Source organism: Acanthochromis polyacanthus, chromosome 17 (genome assembly GCF_021347895.1).
Source record: "Acanthochromis polyacanthus isolate Apoly-LR-REF ecotype Palm Island chromosome 17, KAUST_Apoly_ChrSc, whole genome shotgun sequence".
NCBI classification, from domain to species: domain Eukaryota; kingdom Metazoa; phylum Chordata; class Actinopteri; family Pomacentridae; genus Acanthochromis; species Acanthochromis polyacanthus.
The window spans coordinates 34,091,760-34,110,464 of NC_067129.1; the positions used below are offsets into that span (position 1 = coordinate 34,091,760).

The 18,705-nt window shown below is 39.1% G+C and overlaps 1 protein-coding gene across 1 annotated transcript in view; it reads left to right on the plus strand.

Annotated features, from left to right (window-relative positions):
* Window positions 1-18,705, plus strand: part of LOC110967763 (unconventional myosin-VIIa-like) — a 95,750-nt gene that overhangs the window by 69,393 nt on the left and 7,652 nt on the right. The window contains exons 32-47 of the mRNA XM_051937378.1: window positions 674-844; window positions 930-1,047; window positions 1,152-1,278; window positions 3,130-3,299; window positions 3,383-3,573; window positions 4,811-4,935; window positions 5,054-5,211; window positions 6,562-6,715; window positions 8,694-8,849; window positions 11,721-11,826; window positions 12,175-12,288; window positions 13,177-13,264; window positions 13,352-13,458; window positions 15,300-15,485; window positions 17,133-17,249; window positions 17,369-17,452. Coding sequence (XP_051793338.1) covers window positions 674-844; window positions 930-1,047; window positions 1,152-1,278; window positions 3,130-3,299; window positions 3,383-3,573; window positions 4,811-4,935; window positions 5,054-5,211; window positions 6,562-6,715; window positions 8,694-8,849; window positions 11,721-11,826; window positions 12,175-12,288; window positions 13,177-13,264; window positions 13,352-13,458; window positions 15,300-15,485; window positions 17,133-17,249; window positions 17,369-17,452 — 2,172 coding nt within the window. The remainder of the gene's footprint in view (window positions 1-673; window positions 845-929; window positions 1,048-1,151; window positions 1,279-3,129; window positions 3,300-3,382; window positions 3,574-4,810; window positions 4,936-5,053; window positions 5,212-6,561; window positions 6,716-8,693; window positions 8,850-11,720; window positions 11,827-12,174; window positions 12,289-13,176; window positions 13,265-13,351; window positions 13,459-15,299; window positions 15,486-17,132; window positions 17,250-17,368; window positions 17,453-18,705) is intronic.

Sequence of the window (18,705 nt, forward strand, 5' to 3'; positions counted from 1 at the left end):
CATTTTCAATTAACTAGAGTCATATTTCTGTTAATTTGGTAATTTTAAGTCGAATGTTGACTCTCTTTTAGCTCAGTGTTTGGTCCCCACCACCTACTATAGAAAACATTTGACTCTTCACCTGCTATAAGCTCCACTTGATTTTTATGGTAGTGTTCGTGCATGGAATAAAGTTACCTGCTGCTGCTAGAACTGCTGAACTATCAGCTAAAACTCTCTGTAAAGTTCTATAAAGACAATTGGAGTTATAATTCTCGCCAAGAAACCTCTGTGACATTGTCATTCAGTGCATTTATAATGTATTTGTAGTTGCTTTAAAAGGAACCAGTGGAGTTTCTGACTTTAAATGAAACCTTTTAATTAGTGGTTGATGCTCAGGTTTACCAACTTACACCATGTATCTGCCTCCACGTGAACATCTCTAAGCATCTCAATTACCATATAAACACAGATTTAACTGAAATTTGAGCTGGACGTGTAGAAGAATAATGTTGTTTGTGCAACAGTCGAGTGCTCTAAATTACTTCATTTAAATTTGACTTATACTTTTTAGACTGTGTCTCTCTTATGATATGATCGGGTCTGTTTGACGACAGCTGCAGAGTCAATCACTGTTTCAGATGTTGGTTTTGTTTTCTCCTGATCATCTCTTTGTCTCGTGTCTGTCTGGAAGGAGGAGGATCTGGCAGAACTGGCCTCTCAGCAGTACTTTGTGGATTACGGCTCTGAGATTCTCCAGGATCGCTTGCTTAGCCTCATCCCCTCGTACATCCCCGACAGAGAAATCACCTCCACTAAGACTGCAGAGAAGTGGGTTCAGCTCATCATAAGCGCCCACAAAAAGGTATCTGCCGCTGTGGTGACAAAAACCCACATTTTCTTTGCTAGAAGCTAAAAACAGTAGCTAACCACAACTCCTCGCTGTGCAGGGATTACACAGTAAAAGGAGACTTAGCACGCAGAAGGTGAAGGAGGACGTGGTGGATTTTGCTCGTTTAAAGTGGCCTTTACTCTTCTCACGCTTCTACGAGGCCTTTAAATTCTCAGGTTGGTGACACAAACAGGCTAAACTGTCTGTATCTCATTGTAAAGTCGCACTAAAGCCAGAGTTTGTCGGTTTTCTTCATAAATGTGACACTTTCTGTTCCCAGGGCCCAGTCTGCCCAAGAACGATGTGATCGTGGCAGTGAACTGGACGGGGGTTTACTTTGTGGACGAACAGGAGCAGGTTCTTCTGGAGCTTTCCTTCCCGGAGATCACAGCTGTGTCCAGTAGCAGGTATGAAAACACAAATGTACAAAATAAAGCTCAAACAGTTGTACAGAATCTACAAATGAAGAATGCGTTAAATGTGGAAGTGCTAAATGTCTGCACCTTTATTCCTGTGATTCCATGGTGATGGGTTTGAGAACTGGCAAAAAGAGCAGAAATTTGTGTTGTATTCAGCGCTGTAAGAGAAATAAAACCTGCACTAGTGCAATGTGAAAATTAGTTTGGAACTACAGTTCCACGCAGAAGTATTTGCCCCCTACAGAAATGTTTAGTTTTTTGTCACACATAAATGTTTCAGATCATCAAAGTAATTTTAATGTAAGACAAAGATGACCCAAGAAAACACAAAATGCAGTTTCACAAAATGCTGTCCAGCCCATCTTACCCCATGTGAAAAAGAACATCTAAAGATCTGCAGACCTCACTGACCTCAGTTAAGGTCCGTCTACATGATTCCACAATAAGGAAGACTCTGGGAGGAAATGGATCCATGGGAGAGTTGGAAGGATCAAACCACTACTGACCAGAAAGAACATAAAGGTTTATCTGGTATTTACAAAAAATATCTGGATGAGCTCCAAGACTTTTGAGATAACATCCTGTGAACTGATGAATCAAAGGAGGAACTTTCTGGAAGACATGGGTCTGTTCCATGTGGTGTAAAGCTAATACTGCATTCCAATAGAAGACCATGATACCAGCAGTGAAACATGGTGGTGGTAGTGTGATGATTGGAGGACCTGGACGACTTCAATTCTGCTCTCTGTCAGAATATCCACCATCAGTTCATGACCTAAAGCTCAACACTAATGGTTTATGCAGCAAGACAAAGACCCAAAGACACAAGAAAGTCCACGTCTGAGTGGCTCAAAAAGAACTAAATGAAGATTCTGGAGTGGTTGAGTCGAAGTCTGGACTTGAATCTAATCGAGTTCATGATCCACAACCATTTAATGTGACTGAATTAGAACTATTCTACAGAGAAGAGCAGACTAGAATTCCTCCATGGTGATGGGAAAACACTGATCATAAGCTGGAACAAACATTTAACTGCAGTTGTTGCTGCCAAACTGGTTATTAGGTTTAGAGTGGCAATTTCTTTTTCACAGGGGTAATATAGGTTTTCAGTAAATCTTGAATAAATCTAAATTGTCAAAATTTGTTTGCTTGGAAACCATCCGCTGTATTTTAAGATATCGACAATGGAAATCCTTCAAACAGTGCCTGTGTTCTTCAGTTATTACTGTAAAAATAACTCCTGTATTTTATGTATCTAATTGATTGTATTAAATATTTTAATGTTTGTTGTTACTGTTTTTTGTTTACGTTGACGTTTGCTGCTGCCTCTCTTGGCCAGGTCACCCTCGTGAAAGAGGTCTTGATCTCAATGGGTCTTTTATCTGGTTAAATAAAGGTTAGAGAAAAAAAGAGAGAAAAAATCATCACCAAAAACGGCATTTTGTGTTTTGTTGGTTATCTCTGTCTAAGATTCAATAAATGTAATATGAGTTTTATGATGTGGAACATTTCAGTGTAAAAATTGCACAAGAATCGAAAATTACTGTAGGGTGGCAAACACTTTTTCATGGCACTGTATACACCTACTTTTACTTTGAATCAAAACCAGGCTAAGAGTGCTACTGCACCAGTTTAAAAATAAGTGTCTGACAGCCTGATAATCAGAGCGCTGGGGAATCCAAACTTTTAATTGTTTTATTGTCAGTTTTGGAGATGTATTAATTTATGTAAACACAAACCACTGGGAGCATGTATCCCTGAGGGGTGGGGGGGGGGGACGTTTTAGTCTGAATCTTCTGCCTGGGAGAAGTGCCTGATGACGTACAATTTGCTTTCCAGAGGAGGTAAACTCCAGGGTCAGAGTTTCACTTTGGCCACCATCAAAGGAGACGAGTACACGTTCACCTCCAACAACGCCGAGGACATCCGGGACCTGGTGGTCGCCTTCCTGGAGGGTCTGAGGAAGAGGTCCAAGTACGTGGTCGGCCTGCTGGACTGTCTGAACCCTGGTGAGACTCAGAGACGGTTGAAGCAACAAAAAGGGGAATAGAAAATGTGAGTTTATAAAATAAGTTTTTGTAATCCGTCTCAGCTGGGGTCGACTCCAACTTCCTGAGCTTCTCCAAAGGGGATCTGATCATCCTGGACGAACACGATGGAGAACATGTGATGAACTCTGGCTGGGCTCACGGCATCAACGACAGAACCAAACAGAGAGGAGACTTTCCTGCCGACTGCGTCTACGTTCTGCCGACCATCACCAGACCGCAGTACGACATCGTGGTGAGTTGAGACGAAACGATAATCAGCCTCTTCAGTTAGTTTAACAGAACACAGTGGAGCTGATTCCAGGATTCATTTAGGGAATAACATCAAGGCAGGATTATTAACTGCGCAGAGAAGGCTGCAGACTGGCAGAAAGACAAACACTCCACAGGACAGTTAGCAGTTAGTTTGTGGTCCCAAATCTGTATGCATCACTTACCATTTTACAAAGAAAGCTCCAAAACACCTGCATTATCATCTAATTTTAAAGCCCCAGACTGTATAGGGAGCGTAAGTAAATGATATTTACATATTTATATAGCAGCTTTCATAATACAATCCTTTACATTTAAACTGTATATAAAAGCTTTTGTACTGGTGTAAATTAAACATTAAAATACAACAGAACAGAAAGACTCACAGAAGTTTTTCACACCTTTTGAAAACATTCTGTCTTGTTTCAGATTATGCTGTTTTATCGTGTTGCATTTTTTTAATCAATTTGTGCTTATTTTACGGTAATCAACAGAAATTGATTTTTTTTTTACTTCTTGTGAGTTCCTCTGGCCCTTCAAACATCATCATAGCGCAGGCAGCACCAATCACTTTTTTTTTAATTTAATTATTACTAAGATTTCTGTCTGTAGCAGCTGCTAACAGGCTACACCTAGGTTTAATGTCTTAGTTGTCTTTAAACTATAATCAGGCCAAAATGGTGTAGGTCAAGATCCCAAATGATTTAAATCATACGAAAAGCTTTAGTGATACTGGTGGCTGATATTTTCTTCTCTTTGAATCAAGCCATTTTTGCCGTTTTTCCCTGTTTCCGGTCTTTATGCTCAGCTAAGCTAAGCTAACCACACCCGATGCTGCACATGGACCACTAGTCAGCTGGAAGACGCTCATGGATGGAAACCCCTAACGAAGAATTTCTGTGTTAGCTTTAATTCAAATTCAAAAACAATATTTCTAAAATGATTAAAATTTAGTTTTTGTAAAGCTGTTTTTTACCCTGATGAAAGCAGTTTGTAGACTTTTTTGTGTCACTCTTTGTTTCCCAGAATCTCTGTAACTGAGCAAAAAGGGCAAAGTTAGCATGACTTATAGAGGCGTAATGAAAGATTTATTAATAGCAACAGGCCAGACTGAAATAATTATCAGACATTTAATTGATATGGCTTTTTAATTTGAGTCTTGTATTCCTTTCAGTTAAGATTTTCTTTAGGTCTTCACCCTTTCTGTGTCTTTGATTCAGGCTCTGGTGACGATGACTCCTGATCAGAGGCGAGAGTCCATCGGTTTGTCTCAGATGAACCTCTCTGACCACGAGGACAAATCTAAGGCCTACACACTGGAGGAGTTCTCCTACGACTACTTCAGGTGTGTTTCCACATCGTAAAAACAAACTGGAGCGTCTAACCAGTAATCAAAAACTGCAGTGTAAGACTAAAGACGAATGTAACATAAAAATGTGAGCGCTGCTGCTTCTCATCTCCAGGCCTCCTCCAAAGAGCACTCTGAGCAGGGTGATGATCTCTAAAGCTCGAGGGAAGGAGCGACTGTGGAGCTGCACCAGGGAGCCTCTCAAACAGCCGCTGCTGAAGAAGGTTCTGGCCCACGAGGAGCTCTCCCAGGAGGCCTGCCTGGCCTTCATAGATATCCTTCAATGGATCATCTTTTCCTCTTAACCCTCTCAACTCCAAGCAGTTTCTGAGCGTTTTTGAATATCTTTACTCACTGTGGGCTCATATTTATCCTGCAATATAAAGTCCTGCACCTCTATGGAAACAGCACAACCATGGCTAGAAGTAAAGAGAACTAAGGAATTATTTTTGTGCAGAATGACGCAAATAGAATGAAATCATAGAAGAGACTAAATCTAAAGTAGAATTACTTTACTTCACGATTTTACAAAGGTTATTTCCAAGTGCCCACAGGTGTTACCAACACTGGGAGAAAAATGACCCTACATGAGATCGATATTTTACTATTTATACTGACTTACATGTTTTAAATCTGTCAACGGAAAAGTCCCTGAATTTCTGTCATGTGACTGTTGGTCACTCGTGGGTTCACAGTTGCTCTGAGGAGCTCATTGTTTTTTGTTTTTTATAGAATCTGTTTAGAGGAAAATATTGGGGTTTTGTAGGAATTTCTAAATGAGAGATGTAGACAAAATACCTTCCAAACCTGCCAAAGCGTTTTGGAGTACAGAGGGTTAAGAATCAGCTGTAATGATTTAAATGTTGTGTTTTGTGGGAGCAGTCCAAACCCAAAGACATTCAGACGAGTAAAAATATGAGACAAGGAAAAGCCACAAATCCTCACATGTAGAAAGCTGGAACCCTGCAGTATTTGGCATTGTTGGCCTAAAAATTAAAAAAAAAAATAGATATTGGTATGTATCATGACAAAGCCCACGTTTTCAAAAGTAAAGGTATAGTTGTGAAAAAGGTAAGAACATCCCATGGAAACAGCTGATTTTTAATCAGATTTGAACAAACAAGTATTTGATCATCTGAAACCAAGATAAAGGTAAACAGCACCACGAGGGAAATTGTCAATAAATAATCATTTTTGAACAAAAAAATATCAATATTTCTTGGTGTCTGATTCTCTTAAATCAGAAGCTAGTTTTACCTTCTATAGCAGAAATAACTTCTTGCAGGTGTTTTCATAACTGTCCACCATCTTTGACATTGGCTTGCAGAAATGTTTGTGAATTCCTCCATGTAAAATTTCTTTAATTTGTCTGAGAATTTTCTTGCTTCTGCTGCCTGCTTCATATCTTATAGTTATAGCTTCATATGTCTGTGGTGTTGACTTGTTTTCACATAACTGTAATACGTTTAACCATTTTTCAGTTTGTTTGGAGGAAAGCTTTAGGTTTCATTTCCAGTATATATATATATATATAGATAGATTGTACGATCGTAGTAATTGTAGTTGTAGATTATTACCTGTACCTGCCTGTTGTTCTGTTGTTGTCTTTAACTGTATCCGTACCTGTGATGAAGTATATGGGCGACTACCCGTCCAAGCGAGTCCGCTCCGTCAACGAACTCACCGATCAGATATTTGAAGGAGCGCTGAAGGCCGAGCCGCTCAAAGACGAAATCTTCTGTCAGATTCTCAAACAGCTGACGGACAATCACATTAAGTAAGTCAGAATCATGAATACACACATCAAGGAACAACAACTGGAGCCAAAGTTCTGTTTTTCTTGCATTTGTTTTAAATTAGAAAACTTCCCATTAAGGATTTTTGTACACATATAATCATCTTACAATTGTACTCTGCTGTAACTTTTGGTTTCTGTCAATGTTCTGGTTCTTCTTAAAAGGTGTTAGATGAGGTTTACGGTTCTGTGCAGACAATAATTTCATGTTTATACCAAACTCTACAATATTTTTGCAACAGTATATCAAAAGAGGATGTTTTCGTGTCACATTTTTACTCTCTGAACTAATTTTCCTCCGCAGTATAAAATCCTGCACCTCAGTGGAAACATCAAAACCGTGATTAGAAATAGAAAGAACTCAAAAATGAGTTTTGTTCAATACAACACAGTTCTAATGTCAGATCATGAAAAAGAAACAAAATGAAGTCGAATTTCTTTGATTATTTATTTTTACAAAAATTTGAAATCTGGAATCAACGTGTACGATATTTTTCCAGGTGCTTACGGGTGCTACTAATACTGGAAAAAGAAACTTTGGTGGCTGTACATGCTGTTAAAATTTCACAACTTACATTTTTCATTTTGTCTCTGTACTTGCCTTTGATCTGCTCGGTGTAAACAGCAGAGAAGTTCCAGAATTTTAGCCAGATAAATGTTGGTCGCAGTTGAGTCAGTCGCTCCATGGTTTTGTCAAAAGGTGCAAAATTTTATGTTTTTTACAGAATCCTGTGAAAGCAAATGGTTTATTTTTGGCAAATTTTTAAGTGAGACGTGTAGAATTAAATGATTTTTATGAAATATCACGATTTTAAGCTAGAATGTGGTTATTTTTCCCGATACAACGATGTAACACTCAAACTTTTCCAAGTAGAGGTCACTTCACCAAGGGGTTCATCTCAGAAATAATAAAAGTTAACTGTCACTATCAGTAGTAATGCAGCTGATAAACACAATCGGAGTCTCTTTTAAAATTTCTTAAGTTTCTTTACTTCCATCTTTTACTCAAAAAAAACACTGTTTCCCCATACAAAAAAAAAATGTATTACCACAAGATTACAAATAGAAACTAAACCTTTATGCTTTCTAAATTAACTAAAAGTCCTTCCCTAACGAAATACAAAGTTTCCAGTCAAATGGTCCACTTCAGATACTCTTTTAAGAAAGTTTCTATCCCGAAAGGTCCTCACACCGGCGGCTTTTCCTCCGTCCGTTCGATTCAAAAAAAAAAAAAACACGGTAAAAAGAAAGTTCCGCTAACTAAAAAAGAGAGGCGATCGATCGTTAAAGAAAATACTGGTATACCAGAAAAAAAGAGTTTTCAAAAAGGGTGGATCTCACCAATATCCTGGGGTGCAGAGGAGATAATCCTTATGAGAAGGATCCCTTTGTCTCTTGGGGCGGCGTCCGTGTCAAGATGTTGACGGCCGGGAGTGTACGTCTGGTCGGCTCCGGTAGGATCTGGGCTCTTTACAGGTTCAATAGTCTTTTTCTAACCTTATTAAAATGTCTTAGGTCTCCGATCATTCTATTTTAAACTTTACACACTCCTTTCCTTTCAGCAGCCTCCTGTCACTCCCGCTCACGCCGTGTCTCCCCCCGTTCCTCTACGCCACATCCTCCTTATATAACCTTTGTTTACCACATTTTCAATTACTATTTTGGAATTATTTATTATCCCACCTACCTAAATAAATTTTTAGCACAGGGAACATCATGTACAAAGACCAGAAAACTTTCATTTTGTTTTCATCATGTTATTTATGGTTCTTTATTTCTTTTAATTTTATTACTTAGGTGACAATGTCACAACGAGACATCACAGACTCACAGTTAAAGCACCGTCGCTTAAATCCAACTATTTTTGACACTTTCTTGCTCTAATTATTGGTGTTATTTTGGTGATTATTTTCTGCCAGGTTTCATGTATCAGAGGGTTAACTCACTAAACTGTGTGCAGGTACAGTGAGGAGAAAGGCTGGGAGCTGCTGTGGCTCTGCACCGGTTTGTTTCCTCCCAGTAACATCCTGCTGCCTCACGTCCAGAAGTTCCTCCAGGCCAAGAAACATTATCCGCTGGCTCCAGACTGCATGCAGCGGCTCCAGAAAGCCTTACGGTAAAAGAGCCGCACCTCTTCGATCATTAATATCTACAGTCACCTCCAAAAGTATTGGAACAGCAAGATCAATTCCTTTGTTTTTGTTGTATACTAAAGACATTTGGGTTTCAGATAAAAAGATGAATATGACGCAAAGGTTCAGAATTCCAGCTTTTAATTCGTGGTATTTGCATCTGGATGTGCTAAACAACCCAGGACAGAGCACCTTTCTTTGAACCCACCCACTTTTCAAGTGAGCAAAAGTATTGGAACAGACATTATTAAATGAACTTAAAGTGAATAACATTTCATATTTGGTGGCATAACCCTTACTTGCAATAACTGCGTCGAGCCTGCGACCCATTGTCTTCACCAGGCTGTTGTGTTCTTCATTAGAAATGCTGTTCCAGGCCTTTACTGCAGCCTCTTTCAGTTCTTGTTTGTTTCTGGGGGTTTCTCCCTTCAGTCTCCTCTTCAGGAGGTAAAATCCATGTTCTATCGGGTTAAGGTCCGGTGATTGACTTGGCCAGTCCAAGACCTTCCAGTTTTTCCCCCTGATGAAGTCCTTTGTTGTGTTGGCAATGTGCTTCGGGTCATTGTCTTGTTGCATGATGAAGCTTCTCCCGATTAGTTTGGATGCATTTTTCTGTAAATTGCCAGACAAAATGGTTTTGTAGATATCAGAAATTATTCTGCTGCTCCCATCATGAGTTACATCATTAACAAAGACTAGTGAGTCCGTTCCAGTAGCAGCCATGCAAGCCCAAGCCATGACACTACCTCCACCATGTTTCACAGATGAGCTTGTATGTTTTGGATCACAAGCAGATCCTTTCTTTCTCCATACTTTGGCCTTTCCATCACTTTGGTAGAGGTTAATCTTGGTCTCATCAGTCCATAAAACTTTGTTCCAAAACTTTTGTGGCTGATCTCTGTACTTCTTTGCAAAATCCAATCTGGTCTTCCGATTCTTTTTGCTGATGAGTGATTTGCATGTTGTGGTATGGCCTCTATATTCCTTCTCTCCAAGTCTTCTTCTAACAGTGGATGTGACACTTTCACCCCTGCCCTGTGGAGGTTGGCAGTGATGTCAGTGAATGTTGTTTTTGGGTTTGTTGTCAACTGCTGTTGTTACCCTAGGCCAGGGGTCGGCAAGTAGATGTGGCTTCGGGCCAAAATGTTTGTAAACAATCGAACAGCGAGCCAACCTGCGGTGGGGTTGCGCTCCGATTCTGCGAGTGGGTGGGGGTGGGGTGAGGTACCGCGAGCAGCGGAGCTTCTACAGCTGATCGCCGCTGCTTGGGACACACGTCTCAATTCTGATCACAGATGTATTAAAAATGACTCCCGAGACACACACACGTTTTGCGCACACTGTTGCTCAGTGAAATCTGGCTGGTACAACCGTGTCCGACCAGTAGCGTAAACACGGAAATGCCCGGCAGCACCCGACCATGCGAGTTTCGTTTTGCGGTGACGGACTGGCTTGGCTCCGTGCCAAATCAAATTTTCAAAATCATCTGGCGGGCCAGATATTATTCCTGACGGGCAAGTTTTGGCCCACGGGCCGCCAGTTGCCGACCACTGCCCTAGGCCGACCTGTTCAATGTTTGTTGCTCAGTACACCAGTATGTAAGGTTTCAGATGTTGAGAACCTCACAAACCGGATGGAAATGCCAAGTGGTGTTGAGGTATGGAGTGTGATGGTAAAAAGAGCCACAGCAGACAGGAGTTCTTTTTTTTCCAGAGCTCGGATATTTTTGTTTTTTTTAATTAATCCTATCAAAACTTACAATAAAAGATTGTGAAGAGGCAACAAACGATACATGAAGAACATGTGGCAGCATTCCTTTCAGCAGAGCACACGCCTGACCCCTCTTCTCTACTCGCACTCACACCTGCCACCTAATCATTCTAGACCATACCATTCCCACTATCTCCTCACACCAAACCCATCTCCCCCACCAGATTTACCTGGCTAATACACTCAATAAGACTACACACAACATGTACAGAACTATACAGGAAAATGAAATCAATAAACCAAAATAACAAAAATAAACAAAATCTAAACAAAATCAAACACTCTAACAACCCCCACCCCCCCACCCCACCCCCCATCTCGACTGCCTGGTATGACCTAATCACTGATCAAATCCAGGTGCGCCACCCCTGGGTGCATCTCCAAGTGTGCACTTCATGAACACACTCCCTGGAAACAGAACTCAGAGGGAGAAGTTAGAGGGATTTCAAAATAAAACATAACAAAACCAAAATAACTTCCTGTATCAGTCTGTCACTTCATGCAGCTTTACCGTAGTGAGGGGGATGCTTCATCAGCTCCCTCACAAGTAGTTTCCTTCTTTTTCAGAACATTCCAAATTGTTGTAGTGGCTATGCCCAATGTTTGTGCAATAGCTCTGATCGATTTTCCCTCTTCTCTCAGCTTCAAAAGGGTTTCCTTTTCTCCCATAGACAGCTCTCTGGTCTTCATGTTTGCTTAACAGAAAATGCAGTTTTCACAGGTGAAACCCAAAGCCAAAAACAAGAACTAATGTCAAGTATTAATGTCTCTGCAATTGATCTAAAAGGCAACACCTGGGCAACTAGAAACACCCATCAGTCACATGTTCCAATGCTTTTGCTCACTTGAAAAGTGAGTGGGTTCAAAGAAAAGGTCATCTTTCCTGGGTTGTTTAACACATCTTGATGTAAAAACCATGAATTTAAAGCTGGAATTCTGAACTTCTGTTTCATATTCATCTTTTTATCTGAAACCCAAATGTCTTCAGTATACAACACAAACAACAGAATTAAACTTGCTGTTCCAATACTTTTGGAAGTGACTGTAATTCACATTCGCTTCACCTCTTTCTTTATTTGTTGCAGAAATGGATCGAGGAAGTACCCCCCTCACCTGGTGGAGGTGGAGGCCATCCAGCACAAAACCACTCAGATCTTCCACAAAGTTTACTTCCCCGATGACTCAGACGAGGTCAGTGACGACTAAAGTTCAACTTTTATGTTATTAGGTTTTTAACGGCTCAGAACGGGCCTTTTCTGGTCGTCTTCCCACAGCAGTCTGTGTACAGTAAAGACAATGAGTCTGTTTTACTGTATTTGGAAAAAATTGTTATTTCTGACAATGTAATTTTAAAAAAAATGTGTAGTATGCTTAAGTAAATGAAACCTAAATGAACAAAACAGTTGTTTTTCTTTTTTTATTCTCAATTCTTATATTTTTTGTACTGGTGATTATTTGTTGGAGGCACCAAAAATTGAGGAATTTAGGAGAAAAAAACATGATTTATATGAGCAGTTTGGTGTGTTTTTGTTTTTTCAGGTGTTCGAAGTGGAGTCGAGCACGAAGGCCAAAGATTTCTGCCACAACATCTCCGGACGTTTAATGCTCAAATCCTCCGAAGGTTTCAGTCTCTTCGTCAAGATCACCGACAAGGTGATGAATCGATCTGTAGACGAATTATAAAAACTAATTCAACCAATAGCAGCAATGTCAGTGTAGCATTTCATTCCATGTCCAGTATTTAATATCCTCATTTCTCAGGTTTAATATTTCAGTTTCTTGAGTAATTATTGATTTTCATCTGCAGTATTTTTGTTCTATGTACAACATGGTCAACGTGAAGGACATTTCATTTTCACCTCATTTTCTAGGTGTGATATGGATTGCTGTTTAATTTTTGTTCTATTCTAGCCATGTTTTACTTCTCTTATTTTATTTCAGTATTGTATTGTTTGGGGTCACCCATGAAAACTCACACTTTTATTCATGTGCTAACATAACTGCACAAGGGTTTTCTAATCATCGATGAGCCTTTCAACACCATTAGCTAACACAATGTAGCATTAGAACACAGGAGTGATGGTTGCTGGAAATGTTCCTCTGTACCCCTATGGAGGTATTCCATTAAAAATCAGCCATTTCCAGCCGGAATAGTCATTTACCACGTTAACAATGTCTAGACTGGATTTATCATTCATTTAATCTTCTTCTTCTTTTCCTTTCGGCTTTTCCCTTCAGGGGTCGCCACAGCGAATCAATTGCCTCCATCTAACCCTGTCTGCTGTATCCTCTTCTCTCACACCAACTACCTTCATGTCCTCTTTAACCACATCCATAAACCTCCTCTTTGGTCTTCCTCTAGGATCATTCATTTAATGTTATCTTCACTGAAAAAAAATGCTTTTCTTTTGAACAGTGGTGTACATATTGATGTTTGTGTTTTTCTGAGGAATATCTGGCCCAACAATTGTCTTCAGGATAATAAAGTTTTATCTAATCTTAAAGTCAAAAGCTTCATCCTGTGATTTTCTGGTTCTGCAGGTCATCAGTGTGCCGGACGGTGACTTCTTCTTCGACTTCGTGAGGCACCTGACCGACTGGATCAAGAAAGCCAGACATGTAAAAGACGGTAAAAACATTAGTTTATCTTTAAAGTTCAGACTGCGTCCTCTCATTAATTCCTCTCTCAGTAGTGTTTTTTCACATCTGTGTGCAGGTATAGTGCCTTCACTGACCTATCAGGTGTTCTTCATGAAGAAGCTGTGGACGAACACGGTGCCAGGAAAAGACTCCATGGCTGATTCCATCTTCCATTATTACCAAGTGAGTGTCTCTGGAGCGGCTTCCACAAGTTCCTTTAATGTTAATTAAAGCAACCCAACCAAGGTGACAAACTACTTATTGACACCAGTTGTAAATAATAAAAAAAGAGAATGTACGATGGAAACTGATAATTAAAAAAATCTAAATTTTGCAAGACATTTTTGTGCGTCACTGATGTGGAAAAGTTAATGCACCAAAAACTTAAAGAGTTCTGAGTAACTTTTGACACATTATCAGCCATTTTTAGTCATTTCAGACAGGTTTTGAGTCATTTTGGGTCGTCTTGGGTGAGTTAAAGTAATTTTTCACAAATCTGTAATAGTCTTGGAAACGTTTCAAGTAATTTTGGACAAGTTTTGAGTCATTTTAGGCAATCATGGATGAGTTAATGTCATTTTGGACAACTTTTGAGTAATTTGTGACACATTTTTAGCCATTTTTTTAGTAATTTTGGACAAGTTTTGAGTCATTTTGGGTCATCTTGGATGAGTTCAAGGATTTTTGACAAATCTGTAGTAAAACTGGACACGTTTCAAGGAATTTTGGAATAATTTTCAAGTCATTTTTGACACGTTTTGAGACATTTGGACAAATTCAAGTCACTGAATAATAGTATTCAATTATAAAATAATTAATTTACATGATTTTGTAAAAATCAGTTTTCACTTTGATATGAAAGTTGTTGTATGTTTTTGCAAATTCTAGTCAAAAAAGCCAAATTATATTGATCATGATTTCAGATATAAAAGCAACAAAATGGTGAAACATCCAAGGAGGCTGATACGTTTTTATAGCCATTCTATTTCTGCATTTCTGTCAGATTTTAACCTCAACAAAGCAAGCACCTAATAATCACAGAGATTTATGGAAACATGCTTTTATTGTGTTTCCCACTTTTCTTCTAAAATCTGGATGGAAACACAGAAAATCTCACTAAAACTGTTTCTCCACGTCATTTTCTCACCACTAATGGTTTGTGTGTAAATGTAACTGAAACAACGAAGACAATAAGAGAGAATATTGCTTTTTATTCAGTTAAAGAGATGCAAATTACAACATTCGGATCAAAACTCTGAAGAGCTATTTTTACAAAACAGGTAAAAATGTTTGTATAGTTTTCATAACTGCCATCAGTAATATGTTCTGTGACAAACACATCTCGGTGTTGATGTTGCTGCTTCACAGTAAAAGTTAAATGTTTTTAATATGAAGCAGCGGCCCAAAGAAACAAATGTTTTCCGTCTAAAAGAAAGTAAAGAGACACTAAAGAAACAAAACTCTGTCGCTAACAAGGACTGTATGAACAGGTAACTACAGAATTAAAACACTGAATGTGAGCAAACATTCATTTGATGGAAGGAGAAGATTGTAAAACTTGAAGAGAGTTGAACCAGTTTCTGTAGAGTTGTTCTGTAAAATGTTAAAACTCTGAGCTACGTTCACGTTCAGCTGTCATGAAATTATCACACAGAATTTATAACACGACTCATAAGACAGAATAAATCTGGATTTTTAACAGCTTAGAATGCTCATGTCTCATGAATTATGTTCACAAAGTAAAGATATTTGATCCACAACTCACATGTTTTCTTCTGTATTTTTGCACAGTCTGTTTTGTTATAACAGCATCTTATTGAAGTTATTCTTTATTCTGTTATTGTCCAAAATTACAGGATGTTTAGGCACTGACTGGCTGTGGCTACTATCTTAGTTTATTGCTATTTGCATGTTTAACTTTAGGGATGATGCTAGTTTTGCTACAAGTGTTTGAAAACGGTCTAAATCTAAATGTTCTGCCACTGAGCAGCTCACTGTATGATGCAGCATGTTTGTCTGTGCAGGAGCTGCCTAAGTATCTGCGTGGCTACCACAAGTGTTCCAAGGAAGAGGTGCACCAGCTGGCGGCGCTGATCTACAGGGTGAAGTTTGAGGAGGACAAATCTCACTTCCACAATATCTCCAAGATCCTGAAGGACCTCGTCCCTCAGGACCAGATGAGACATTTGTCCCCCGATGACTGGAAGAGGGTGAGCAGATGTTCAAAAAGCACCGAATAAAGTCAGGAGTAGACACGATAACAACGCAACGCAAAGAGGGAATTAAGCTGAACTGAAAACACTAGCTTGCTCTGGGGGTTCAGGAATATGGTTCTGTAAAGCGTCTTGAGACAATCTGAATTGGAATTGGCGCTATGTAAATAAAATTGAATCATACAATAAGCACCTAAAGCATGTTGTGTGATGTGTTTGCAGCACGTCAACAGCAAATAAATGGTTTAAACAAACTGCAAAGCAAAGAAAGCTTGGTCGACTGAAAAATACTTATTACTATTGTTATTATTATTATAATAGTAAAAAAAGAAAACTGCAGGTCATCTCTAGATTAACTAAATTAACCACTTTCTGAGCCTAAATGAACTAAAAATAAACATATAGAACTCATATTGCAGCATAATAAGTCATGTTAACCTGGTTATTTTACACTTAAATGATAACAGACCAGCGTGCACCTTCCAATATTTCCATGATTTCTGAAAACAGCCGCATTGGTTGTAGACTGCAGAGCAAGAACTACTGAGAAAAATCATTTAGACAAGTTAGCACATTGGTTGCTATGATGCGAAAACTGCAATTTGTGAAGTTTACACTCGATTTTTTAGCCAAACGTTTCCACAAACACACTGACAGCTGGTGTTTGGAGTGTAAGTAAACATTCAGAAAATGTTAAATTAGTTAGACGGAGCCGTTTCAATGAAGTTGGACCAGTTTAAGGTTTTTACTGCTGCAAGAATTCTGGCCTGATCCTGGAAGTCTGTCGATGCCTCTTTATGGAAACAACACCAGCAAACAATGAGAATTTAGTCGGCTGAAAGCGTATCGACTGCGATTCTCAAATATTGAAATATCACGCAGATGTTGGCTTTAAATCCTGTCCAGACACTCGCTGCTTAAACCTGATTTCTCACCTGAAGAACCAGACAATAGCTTTTCCATTTAAGAGAAACATTCAGGATATTTCTTACACTCAGCACACAGAAATGTTTTTCACTCGGGTTTTTGGCCACAGTTGTAGATTAATAAAGTCATCTTTGGATTTACTTCCTCGTAAAGTATCAAGCTTTGGTCCTAAAATCTAACATGAGGTCAGAGCTCAGTTAAACGGCATATTTAAGATTACAAAAACGTCTACATAAAATCCTTTATTCCCACTGCAATAACCACCCTGAACAAAATAAAATAAGACACTTAGCACTATATATTTGTTTATGTGTTTTTATCAGCTGCTGCTTCTGTTTAACATTTCCTTTAGACGTCTACTTTGTGAACTTGTGTTTTTAGTGTTTTATGTTTTTTATTGTGGAGCCTGTCAAAGAATAATTTCTGTCACTGTTTGGGACAGACAATAAAGTTTGTTTATCTATCTATGCTCTTATTAAAAAGTCCAAGAACTTACCTAAATGTGTGGTAAACTGTCAACTGAACAGTCAGAGACAATGCATCAGTGTACGCTGGAATTCTGCAGGCCAAATTAATGAATAAAAACACACAAACCAGCAGCTCACTGTTCAGTCAGTACATAGAAGGGACTTATACCCAATCAGTAATTAATTAAACATCATAACAGAAATGTAAGGGATCATTAAGTGGATGTTTTATCTTCTGTTTGTGTCTCAGTCCATCATGTCGCTCTTCAACAAGCACTCAGGGAAGAGTCGTGAAGATGCCAAACTCTCCTTCCTCAAAGTCATCTACAAGTGGCCCACGTTTGGTTCCGCCTTCTTTGAAGTCAAGGTAAAGACGCCACACAGCAGTTTAGTTCAGAAAAGCTCACAGCAGCTTTTACTGTCGACTCTCTTCTTTAGAAAGTAGCTTAATACTGTGACAGTTTGTAAGTTTTTGTTTTTCTGCAGCAAACAACTGATCCAAATTACCCAGAAACCCTCCTGATAGCCATCAACAAACATGGAGTCAGTCTGATCGATCCCAAGTCGAAGGTGGGTGAAGATTTATCAGTTTGAGCTTCAGTACACACAGCAGCACTTCTACCATTTATTTAGTCTATAAAGCCTAAAAATAAAGACTTCAGAGAGCTGAACTATGAAGAGAGATTAGTGGGTTAGCAGGTATGTGAAGCCAGAGGTCAGAGTTTTCAGTATCATTAAGGTTTTTCTCTTAACCTGCTAGATCGCCACGGTAACGGATGGAAGAAGCGTCTCCTTTAACAAAATCATTTCCTGACGACTGTTGATGAGCAGATTCTCAGCTGATGGCAAACATGTTGAGCTGTACGATACTAAAACCACTGAATGAAGCCGTGTAGTTACAGTATCACACACTGTATGCATCACGTTGCCATGGGAACCAGACATGGATTCAGCTGGGGATGCAGAAATCATAGAAATCTGTTTTTATGTTCGGTCCGTTTACTGCAGCTGATAGAACATGTATTAGTATTTATTAGAGAATATTCAATCAGTAACTTTAGTTTCACTTTGATTTGTCCACAAATTAAAATGATTTCCTTCATTAAGACGAGGTCAGGCCTAAAAGGACTTCAACACAATCTTGTATTTGAATATATGACGTTTAAAGTTTAACAGTTCTAATGTGCAGCTGCATTGATCAATAAAATAAATACATTAACACACATTTAACAGTTTTCTACCAGCGTTCCTGTCTTCTAGACCGTGTTGAATATTTTTATAGTCTTCCTGGTTCTCCGTTAAAACAACCCGCTGACTGAAGCAGCTGAACTCCATCGGTTCGTTTTGTGCAGAAGAAGAGTTACGTGACGGAATAAACAGAGTTGTGAAGAGTTTGAAGCAGAAAAGAAAGCTGAAAACCACCTTTGTGATAGGTTGATGCTAGAGGTACGGACCCGAACCCGTAGCATCTGTACTAGAGGTACGGACCGTTAAGGTCACTGAAGAGCTGGCGATGGTAACTACTATTTGTTGCACATTACAGGCAGTTTATATGAATGACTTTGACGGCGAACATTGTATAATTTAACCAAAAATACACCGTCTCCTCTCACACTTTAGACAATGTAGTTTTTACGCTTTTAGACGCCGTGTCTAAATTGTTTGAAGTCCAGTTCCTATTAATTAGTTTACCGCGTTCAGTGGTGGAAGCGGCTGACGAACTCCATTGCAAATGTTCCCATTTAATTTCGGACGCTAATTTACAAGATAAAATTAAGGATGTCGAATATGAAACAAACACCCGTGAATGGTGAGGAGCAGCT